The sequence below is a fragment of the Condylura cristata genome, unplaced genomic scaffold (assembly GCF_000260355.1).
Source record: "Condylura cristata isolate star-nosed mole 26May11 unplaced genomic scaffold, ConCri1.0 scaffold00045, whole genome shotgun sequence".
Lineage (NCBI taxonomy): Eukaryota > Metazoa > Chordata > Mammalia > Eulipotyphla > Talpidae > Condylura > Condylura cristata.
The window spans coordinates 3,789,950-3,801,326 of record NW_004567146.1 but is presented as its reverse complement, the minus strand read 5'-3'; the positions used below and the strand labels follow the sequence as shown (position 1 = coordinate 3,801,326).

Below are 11,377 nucleotides of genomic sequence, written 5' to 3'. Positions count from 1 at the left end.
AACATATTTTTTTTTTAAATATTTATTTATTCGTACAGAACTGGGGTACAGGCCAGAGATGCGGAGGGTGAGAGGATTCACCAGGGACAGAGTGGGGAGCAGAACAGGCAGATCGATGAAGTACACTGCTGAGGGGAGCAGTGGGCGGGCCAGGAGAGGTCTGCCACGCCATGTGGTCACCTCCGGGGCAGCAGGGGATCGAACTCATGCGGAAGTGGCTTAAGCTTCTTTGTGCTGTGCTTTAGCCCGCTGCGCCACCAGGGAGGGCCCTGGTTAAACATAATTTTAATCCTTTTGTCATATCATTCTCATTTATTAATTCAAACCACACTTTGAAAAACTATGTTCCTTTTCTAATTAGAATTAGTAACCACTAGTGTCACCAACTGTCAAGCATTTCTTTAATTTTCTACTTCTACATCATGTCTTTGGCATCCTTCCTAGGATGGCAGAGTATATGTGTATGGAGTGTGTACTTTCACATAAGTATATATACTCCCACTTACAACTACAGTTTTAATGCCCTTTAATGAACATCTATTAAGATTGGAATGGGCTCTATCCCTTGAGTATGTGACATTAAATAAAGTTTGAAAACTTGGCTTGTAGATATATAGAATTTATATAATGCTAATTCTAATAATAATAATAATAAAGTACCTAATAATTATTGAATCTTGAAAATAAATATGCCACCAAATGTGCTATTGTTTCATTATTCTTAAATAATCTTCTGTATAAGAATTATTACCTCCCTTTTAAATATATGGATACTGAACTGTATGAAAGTTAAACATTGTGCCCATTGTCATGGTTTGTATGGCTGAGTAGGGTTGAAATCATCTCTTTTTTATCTTAGAAATTTGTGCTTTATATGGACTGTAGTGGAGGGCTGTGCTGCTTTGGTGATGGGGAAACTAGGACAACCATAACCTGAGGGGAGAAATGTCATATTGTGAAAACAGACAAACAAAAAAGGATATAAAATAATGATAATCATTAATTAAAATAAAAAAAAACACACAAAACTTGTGCTCTTAAAAAATAACCATGGAAAATGACTTAGATAGGCACAGGTGATATACTGTGTGTTGACATGCTAAGAAACTTGAATCGCCCTAAGTATTGTTTGTTGCTTTAATATTGCGTATGCCACAATATTATAAGCATCTGTAAGGCAAATTTCGGGTTTTCAGAACTCTTTAGAAAACACTTCATGTGTTGCTATAGTTGTAGTTGACACAGTATTAAAGTGATAGTTGACACAGTATTATAGTGCTAGATGGTGAACTTAAACTTTTAAAATAGGAAGAGTTTCTTTTTTAAACATCATAAAAATAAAAATTAAAATATGGATATGATGAACAACTGTATATCCATGGTACTGGCAATTTAAAAAAAAAACAAATAATATGTAATAATCTTTATAAACAATTTATAATTAATCTTTGTCTTTTTTAAAGGTGTTTGATGTACTTTAGGAAATCCATTGTGTTTGTGTATATTGATTACATAGATAAAAGTACTCAATTTAGAGTTGTTACCAACACTTAAAATATTTAAGAAAAATTGTTTTCTTAAAATCACCTATCAGTTTTTCCTTTATGACTTAACTAAATGCAGCATAAAAAGAGAATGCTGATTTGAAGATATTAAAAGAATGCTAATTGTATAATAAGTTTATTAGATGGTCAAAAAAGTTGACATATATTTTTTATCACTAAATGTAGCTTTTGGTTAGGTGTGTGGCACCTTTATGAGCGGAGGGAAAATGAGCCAAATAAAAATCTTTACAAAATCTTAGAAACTAACATAGTTTTTATCTTTCCTTCTCTTGCCCTCTATATCACTTGGCATACAAAGGAATGTACAAATTCTAACATATTTATATCTCTCATATCTCTGAGAATTAAATCATGATATTAAGCTTCCATCTGTACCTAAATATATAAAGTACAAGATCATCAAAAGGTGAAATGAGGCAGTGTATGTAAAAGTTCTTTCAAAATTACTAAGAAAATGAAAGAAAAGATTTCATGAGCTTTACTAAGTAATTTACCAATTTGATACTATGCTATATCCTTACCTAGGATTAGTCTAAAAACTAAGACTTTAGCCTAGAATTCACATTCCAGTTTCTCAGCCGTTTCATTGCACTCTTCATGTCTTTGTTTCTCAATGTATATATTATTGGGTTTAAGAGAGGAGTGACCACAGAATAAAACACAGCAAGAAATTTATCTAGTGATTTGATGGGGAATGGCCAGGCATAAATGAAGATACATGGTCCAAAGAACAAAAGAACAACTGTGATGTGAGCAGATAGAGTAGACAGAGCCTTAGTTGACCTGTCAGAAGGGCGATGCAGGATGGTCACTAAGATGATAGTGTAGGAGATGATAAGGAGAACAAAAGAACACACAGTGAGCACACCACTGTTAGCGATGACCATGATATCCAGCCTGTACGTGTCTGTGCAGGCGAGTTTGATGACCCTAGGAAGGTCACAATAGAAACTGTCCACTTCATTGGGACCACAGAAGGGTAAGTTCACTGCAAAGGCCAACTGGCTCACTGAGTGTAGGAAGCCAGTCCCCCATGCAGCAGTCACAATGCCAATACATACATTGCCACACATAATTGTACTGTAGCGAAGGGGTTTACAAATTGCTACGTATCTGTCAAAGGCCATGGCTATGAGGATCACCAACTCAGTCCCACCAAAGAAATGAAGGAGAAATATCTGAGCAAGGCAGCCCTTGACAGAGATAACTTTGCGTTTACGGAAGAAGTCTGCTATCATCTTAGGGGCTGTGACTGAGGACAGACACAGATCAACAAGTGAGAGGTTAGCCAGCAGGAAATACATGGGTGAGTGCAGGTGGGGATCAGAAGTCACAGTTGTGACAATGAGAAGGTTTCCAAACACAATTCCTGTATAGAATACAAAAAAGAATACAAATAAGAAAAGCTGGAGTTCCTGAGAATTGGAGAGTCCCAAAAAAATGAACTCAGTCACCATGGAGTGGTTTGTTTCGCTTATTGATTCATTCCAGGAAATAATCTCTGTAGTCACCTTGGAGAAGATAGTAAGAAGGAAGTCAGAATTACATTGAAATTCAGAGCTTCATTTTGGTGAATCATTCTGCTCACTCATATAATGACTTTCTATAGTTAGATAAAGACAGTCAAAATGCACGCAATGTAACTCACCATTTTATTCCATCCTCCCTTGCGGACTTTGCCATATAGACCTATATTCCAAGTTTTTTTTCAAACTTTTCACTTTTGCTGGGCATATTCCTAATAAAATAGCTGTCTATTGTACTAAGTCCATACTATCATCTACCTTTATCCTCTCTTCTCGTGAATCTAAAACGATGTATATTCTATGGCCCATATCTTAGCTCTTATATATACAAATGGTAGTCACTGGAAATCTATCAACTTCAAACAAATCCTCATTTACATTTTTATGTGAGGCAGTTATATGGGTTTGTATATAGTCTTTATTTTAAATTTTTATATTATTTAAATTTTATTGAGGTAACATGGTTTATAATACTTTAGGTAATTTAGAGATACAGGACCACACCTCTTAAGATATATGTTACCACATTATGCCCACAACCAGGGTACCCATAGTTCTCCACCTCCCCCACCTTAATTCTATAGACAGATTTCTAGGGTTTGTTATTGGTTTGTTGTGACTGTCTCCTTTAAAAAAAAATCTTTATATTCCATATATAAGTGAAAACATGGAGTACTTGTCTTTCTCCTTCTGACTGATTTAGCTTAGCATCATCCCCTCCAGTTCCATTCATGTTGTTGCAAATGACGAGTTCATATCATCAAGCAAAAGAATGTGAATCAAACCCACAATAAGATATTGTTGTACACCTATGAGAATGACTCAGATTGAAAAGTCCAGAAACAAGTGGTGGTGAGGATGTTGAGAGAAGTGAACACTTGTATACTATTGGTGGGATATAGACCATGGACATTTTTCAAACTATTAAAAATAGATCTACCATATGATCAAGCAGTTCCACCCCTAGGAATCAAACCAAAAATGCAAAAACACATATAATGCACTACTATGTTCATTGCAGCATTATTTGTGATAGCCAACTAAGGATGCCTACATGATTCCAGTCTATAGTCCTCTGATCTACCAGCTGAGCTATGGAAGGGAACATTACAAAAGCCAGCTTATATAAACAATCAAGAACAGAAGAGTGAATTAGAAAATTGGTTTATATGTAATCTTTGAACCTTGGGCCTTTTTAAGAGTTATTTTACCACTTTTGTATATGTGCATACTAGTTATGTTCACTTCTTATGGTTATTATGAATTTTAAATGAAATAGTAAATGTTTTGCACAGCTTTTATATTAATAAGTGTTCAAAAGATTTAGTTATCAATTATTAGAATTATCACCTTCTGATTAATAAAGCCTATTTGCACAAAAATCATTAAACATTTTTACTTGTAGTATGGAATAATTATCATAATAAAGTGATAAACTATCAGTTTCCTATATGCCCTTGTCGCCATCTTTAGAATAGGTGCATTGGGATGAAAAGTTCTTAAAATCCCTGTTACTCTAAAACTCTATGGGAATGAGGAAGGGTGTACTTCCACAATAATTCTTAGATTTTCTCAAACTTTTGTGAAAAACATAGAAGGCTAAGATAGATGTAGAAATTCAGCTACAGAGGAAGTTTAAGCAAAACTGCTTAGAAGAAAAAGTTAAACCAAAACCACAGATGAAAATATAATAACAATAAATAAAATAATAGAAGAATAATTTAAAAATGGAAGAAAAGGAGAAAAGAAAGGGAAGTTATAGCAGTAACAAAAAAGTGAGGAAATGTAAAGGAGTTAAAAAGGAGATAAAATTGAAAAATCATTCTGCATGCCTACAAAAAAAATGTATTGTATTTATTATGAAATAGTTAAGAATTATTGAGGAATTAAGAGCATTTCTAACAAATGCAGTCAATACACAATAGCCATTACTAAGGTAGTAATAACAAGCATTTGTAAACAGGATTTTCTAGGATGAAAAGTGGTGAAGCTGATGTTTTTATTCTCAGTAATGGGGAGCATCATCATGGTCTTATATTTCTGATAATAATTATGATGAACAGTAGTATAGCAATATATAATATATGTGTTACTTTTACAGTAGGAGTATGTTTGGAAGGAGGTAAAGGGAAATGATAGTTGTCTAGACACGCTGAGGTATTGTTGGGACATTCAGTTAAGTTACTCTCTACAAGGTTAGAGTCTGAAAAGTGACTGTACAAGTGACTCAAATGACTGTACAAATATTTTGGGGAGTGAAAACTACTGTTTCAAGCATTTTTTCAGTTAAGTGAAATGGTAGCTAGAGGTAGAAACAAGCCATCAGAAGACTTGTAGGATAAGGGGTAGTGGTTAAATCAGCAAGCAAGTAAGATGTAAAAGAGAGGAGCAAGTAAGTAAGTAACATGTAAAAGAGAGGAGGGGAAAATGCAGAGGAGACATCAATGGATAAAGGGTTACTCCCATTCACTTTCTTAGAGAGCTGGTTGTCTATGTTTTGTTCCCTGAATCACAATTATACCATATCCAATATACCTTTCTTTTCATTATCCTGAATCTCATTCCTGATCCCTAGCCAGAAAAAAACTGATATCACCATTTTCAAATTTCTCTACAACTTAATTTTTTTTCCAAGTCTAAAGAGCCATGAACATTTACTTCCCTCTCAGCACAGTAAAAATCAACCACGCTAGTCATTGACAACAAAGAGAATGTAATTCATATTGTTAGGTATTTTTCACATGACTTATTATTTGGAATTTTTCCTTAGAATCAAAGTATGCAATTTAGAATTGACCTTAGATATTTATTGATGATAAATCATTTCATTTCATCAAGTGAATAGAACAGATTTAGTGGTACCTTCCCAGAAAATGTACCAAGGATGATGGTTGACTAAAGTCTTCTCATTTGCAAATGAGAATTTGCAAACAATATTTTCTACCATGATAGCAAGAATTTAGACAATTATTTTCTTCAACAAAATTAATTTCTTGCTGACTTATTTAAGACAACTTATTTCCTGAGTTTATACTACTAAAAGAGTGATAATAAGGGATCTTCACTTATAGGGGGACCTTCATAGCCATAATCCATTAACAGTTCATCTCTGAATCTTCCAAAGTGATTTGATTTAATTATTTAAGAATAAGCTTATTGATTCCAAGTTATTAAATTTAGGTTTACTAAAGAACTTCTCCAGAAACTTACACATTAATTGTAGCAGCCATGAAAAGACAACTAAAATCTGAACAAGAAAATTCTTCATGCATTAAATAAAGCTTAAAATCCAGTGATTAGAATGTTATGTTTACTTACGCATCTTTTACCCTTCTTTAAAGAAAAATATTTTAAGTTTTTATAAGTCTCACTTGAAGTCAGAAGACATGGGGTAGCAGTTTCACTGTGTGACCTTGACCAAGTCATTCAGAATTTCTGTGCTTTATTTTTCCTGTTTTTAAAATGATTTCATTGGACTAAAATTTCCAAAAAGTCTGCATAACTATACGAGTATGGCTTACACCTTTATGTGAAACAAATGTTCAAAATTAGGTTTCCTGGGGGTTCAGAAGGAGGGAAAGAATTAAGAGAAAACTTGATTTGGATAAATGTGGATTAAAAAGAACCTCAAGTAGAAAGGAAATAATAGATTAGTCTAGAAAGTTCAGAACTGGACAGTCATTGCTAATACAATACAATAAGGACTATCCTCCTAATGTTATTTATACCATGAAGACTTTAAGCCAACTTCATGGTCATTACATGTTTCCTGCATCTAAACATGCAATTGAATTTTGTGCAGTATATTATTATTAATGGAAGTATCTCATTTACAATAATTTGGTTTGTTTGTATTTCACTTTCATCATTCTACCTACCTCCGTCATAGCTGGAAGAGACTCAGCAATTTTCAGAGCAAAGAAGAGTACAGATTTTTCTTCTATTTATATCTCTTATAGCATAAATTTTCTAATAGGAAAAAAATGCTGTATGAATTGTCTTCCTTACCAAACCACTTGACTGGTTAAAAGTCATTTATGAAAGTCATCGGGGGCAGGTGAAGTGATCTGGAAATAGCCAGCCTGAGGTTTGAGTACTGAGGCAGCTCTTATAGTCTACCAAGTTCTCTCATGAGGAAACACACAGCTGCTTCTAGAGCTAAAGGCAGTTATCACTATATGTTGACTTACTTAGGCACTTTTCCTTCCTTACTGAGTCTAAAGTTACACATTTTTTTTTTAAAGATTTGCTTATTTATTCATACAATAGGGTACAGGCCAGAGGTGTGGGGAAGGGTAGGGTGCAAGGATTCACCAGAGACAGAGTGGGGGACAGAACAGGCAATTGACTGAAATACACTGCTGAAGGGATCAGGGGGCGAGACAGGAGACATCTGCTGCACTATGTGGATCAGTGGTCTCCAGGGCCAGGGATTGAACTCATGTTACAGATAGCTTCATAGTGCTGCACTCTAACCTCCTGCACCACCATGAAGGGTCCTTAAGTTAGAATTTTTAATATTTGTAGCAAACTACCTAAAATAACATAAAAGATGCAAAATTAAACTCTAATGGGATTAATAAGACAAAAAGTAATAATGCTTTATAATGTGATAGCTTAAAACACTAATAATCAAATTGTGTTATAAAATATAAGAAAAACATCTTGACCATTAATAAGAAGACCCATGTTATCATCCTTTATCATTTTATTGAGTACCTTTAATTATAATTCATAGATACAGTCAGGTGAGTCATCACAATTAATAGTCTTTAAATCATTCATAAAAATACACCCAAGTCATCTCTTAGTCACGATCCTTGACCACTTGTCTTTTTAGACATTTAAGATGAAGAGGTCAATAATCTCTTACTCTTAAGTGCCGTAGATTTCAGAACAGGCACATGAACAAGCTAAGAACTGATTGGGGTACCCTGTTTTTGGAGATAAGTCCCCTTCCCTTAAGATACTTTTGGAATTAACTGTAGAAATAATTTTTTTTAGAAGGAATCAAAAAATTCTTGGAGTATGACTGCAGAGGCAACAGAATTTTGCTGCTGAAAAATATGGAACACAGATAATTTTGCATCATGTAAAATAATAAATCTATTTAAAAAATAACATTGTTCAAAATATATTGACATCAAAAGATCAAAACTAGCTAAGAATTTTAACATAGTAATACTTTCCCATTTATCTAATTTAAAATACAATTACCATAAGAATGTTTTTTTCTTCCATTTAAATGTCTACTGCTTTATATACACTAATTTTATCCATTGGACATACATAATTTCCGTGAGAAATATTGACTGGTTTCTAATTATTACTATCAGCATGGGCATACTGATAGTTATATATATATATAATTATGCAGTTGTTAATAACCAAATGAAAACTAAATGTAGTCAGTGATGGTAACTGTAATTTAGGTTTGTGGGTTAGATAGGAATATACAATACCTTATTTTTTAGCATTTACAACAATTGTTGCAACTATTAGAAAATGAAATTCTTTGAATGTCCCCTTTTTTCTGTATATGTCTCAGATTTTTAAAGGCAATAATGAAAATGTACACAATTCATGGTGTTCACCATGCCTATGAGGAGGTGGATGGTTCATGACAGTCATCTTGTATTTTCATGAGTGAAGTCTGTTATATCATGTCACTAGAACTTACAACATGTCGACTCAACCTTTTCATTGCCATTTTCATATCTCTGTTTCTTAAAGTATAGATAGCAGGATTTAATACCGGAGTGACAACAAAATCCACAATGGCAAAAAATTTATCCAGAGACTTTGTAGGGAAGGGCCACACATAGAGAAACATGCAGGGAGCGAAAAACAAAACCACTACAGCAATATGAGCTGACAAAGTGAAAAACGCTTTAGATAAGTCCTTTGAAGAATGTTGTCTGACAGAAACCAGAATAAAAATATATGAAACAATTAAGAAAAAGAAGGTTCCCATTGAGATGAAGCCACTGTTGGCAGTAACCACAAATTCTAGTCTGTAAGTGTTCTTACAAGCAAGTTTAATAACTCGAGGGAAATCACAGTAAAAACTCCCCACATTATTAGGACCACAGAAAGGTAAATTTATGACAAAAGCAAACTGAGACATAGCATGGATTACTCCAGTGATCCAAGCAGACACTACCAAAAGCATACACATTTTATGATTCATGATAGTCAGGTAGTGGAGAGGTTTGCAGATTGCTGTGTACCTGTCATATGCCATGGCAATGAGCAGCACCATCTCAACTCCTCCCATGACATGGATAAAGAACATTTGTATCATGCAGTTGTGGAAGGAAATGATTTTACAGTCACTGAAAAGATCAGATATCATTCTAGGAACTGTGGTAGATGAAAGGCCTAGGTCAATGAGTGATAAGTTGGCCAGAAGAATATACATGGGGGAGTGTAGGTGAGAATCAAAAATCACTGTGAACACAATGAAGAGATTTCCCAGGATAATTCCCACATAGAATAGAGAGAAGAAAAAAAAGAGAAAAAGTTGCATTCCTAAGGAATGTGCAAGTCCCAGTAATACAAATTCTGTTACTAAAGAGCTGTTTCCTTGGTCCATTGAATTTAAAGAAGGGAAGATACTGAAGTGACCTGAAAAATAGAGAAGTGTCACTAACAGGCACTTATAGGAAGAAGCTAAAATATTGATTAAATTAGTTATTAATGGCATTTTATTTAATTTTAGGAGACTCTAAAATGAGGTCTCAGGGTATATCAATTAATGGAGTAGAGGACATCTATTACTTTACATTATCTCATTTATTCAGATATGTGAACTAATCAGTCAATTTTTGAAGCTAGAAAAGAAATGTGTAAATTGAATTTAGGTGAAAGGAAATAATAGAATTTAAAAACAAAAATTAAAGTTGAATTAAAAAAATTATTTCTTTGTCCAAGAAAGTAAAGTTTATTATGAAATAAAGCAACAGAAACAAGTGGGACTCCCAGGCTGGTGGAACCAGGCCAGAGAGGGGAAAGAAGCATGAATTTAAGAAAATTTAGGGTATATATGAACACATAAAATGGTCTTAAAAAGAAAAAATAGACAACCTTTTAAAGATAAAATCAAGAATATAATTAAGTAAAATTTGAAATGAACATCACATTCTTACTACCAGTTAAGTACCCTCAAAGGTTATTTCCTAAACATAGTTAAAAGCCATTAAATCCCAGATCAATACATAAATCATACTTCAACTTAGAATTCTAGATAAAATGTTAATGTATTTATAGTATTAAAAAATAAATCATTCATGTAAGCCTCTAGAACCTAGTACGTAAACAGACAAACGATATGAAGAGGTAATTAAGAAATTAAATATATATGTATATATATGTGTGTGTGTGTGCATGTGCATAAAAGTATTCCTTAGAAATTAAATATCAAATGTAATGCTATCATTTTTGTATATAGAAAAAAGTTTTACAACTATTACTATGAAAACTGTCAACTTCTTAGTGAAATAGATATCTTCATACATTAATGGAGGAAATATAGACTGATTCAAACTTTAAAGAAAAAATTTGAAATTATGTGTCAAGAATCTAAAGTCTATATTATTTGGTGCAATAATATTCGTTACAGGGTTCTATTTGTGTAGAAAACAGTTTTTGCCACAAAAATAATTCATCACACTTTATAGGGGTAAAACCTTGAACAATTTAAATGCCAAATATTAGGCTTAAATCTATGCACATAATGTGAGGTAGTAGTCATTAAACTAAATATTAATACATTTTAAAAAGGATTAAGAAGATGTTTCTTTATTATATCTAGTGCAATAAAGGTAAACAGATTGGATAGAACAAGACTTTAAATAATAGTAGTTGTATTTGATGTTTTCAGAGCTTTAAAATTTCTTCTTTTAGATTTTAAAATATCTCCATTCCATCATATATATTAGTTTATTTATTTATTTATTTTTGATGACGGCAAAGCTCATGGGTAATTGAAGGGGTGATACAGGAAATAAAGAATTTCAATACTTCTCTTATCAAACCAGCCATTTTATAAACTGCCAGAAACTGACTTAGATAAACATGTTAAGGGGAGGAAATACAGTTAAATAAACAAAATTACTTAAGTTTTTTGAACTTTGTACAAAACATTCATGAGGTTGAAACTTTTTAGTGCATCCCATCCAGATAATTGCTGATTTACTTTGATTTTCTGATTTACTTTGACAAGGGTTGGCTATTTGGAATGAGTTCTAGTACTCACAAAAGTAACTGAATCCAGTTTACAGTAAA

The 11,377-nt window shown here is 33.1% G+C and overlaps 2 protein-coding genes across 2 annotated transcripts; both read right to left on the bottom strand.

Annotated features, from left to right (window-relative positions):
* Window positions 1-2,104: 2,104 nt before the first annotated feature.
* On the bottom strand, window positions 2,105-3,073 carry LOC101618559 (olfactory receptor 4F4). Its single transcript, XM_004694709.1, has one exon. It carries the CDS (start codon window positions 3,020-3,022, stop codon window positions 2,105-2,107), a length of 918 nt encoding a protein of 305 aa, XP_004694766.1. The 5' UTR covers window positions 3,023-3,073.
* Window positions 3,074-8,747: 5,674 nt separating this feature from the next.
* LOC101631545 (olfactory receptor 4F6-like) lies at window positions 8,748-9,686 on the bottom strand. The gene has a single exon (XM_004694587.1). It carries the CDS (start codon window positions 9,684-9,686, stop codon window positions 8,748-8,750), a length of 939 nt encoding a protein of 312 aa, XP_004694644.1.
* Between the last annotated feature and the right edge of the window lie 1,691 nt (window positions 9,687-11,377).

Coding starts and splice junctions, on each gene's coding strand:
- LOC101618559 (XM_004694709.1), bottom strand. CDS start 3,022: ATGGTGACTGAGTTCATTTTTTTGGGACTCTCCAATTCTCAGGAACTC.
- LOC101631545 (XM_004694587.1), bottom strand. CDS start 9,686: ATGGACCAAGGAAACAGCTCTTTAGTAACAGAATTTGTATTACTGGGA.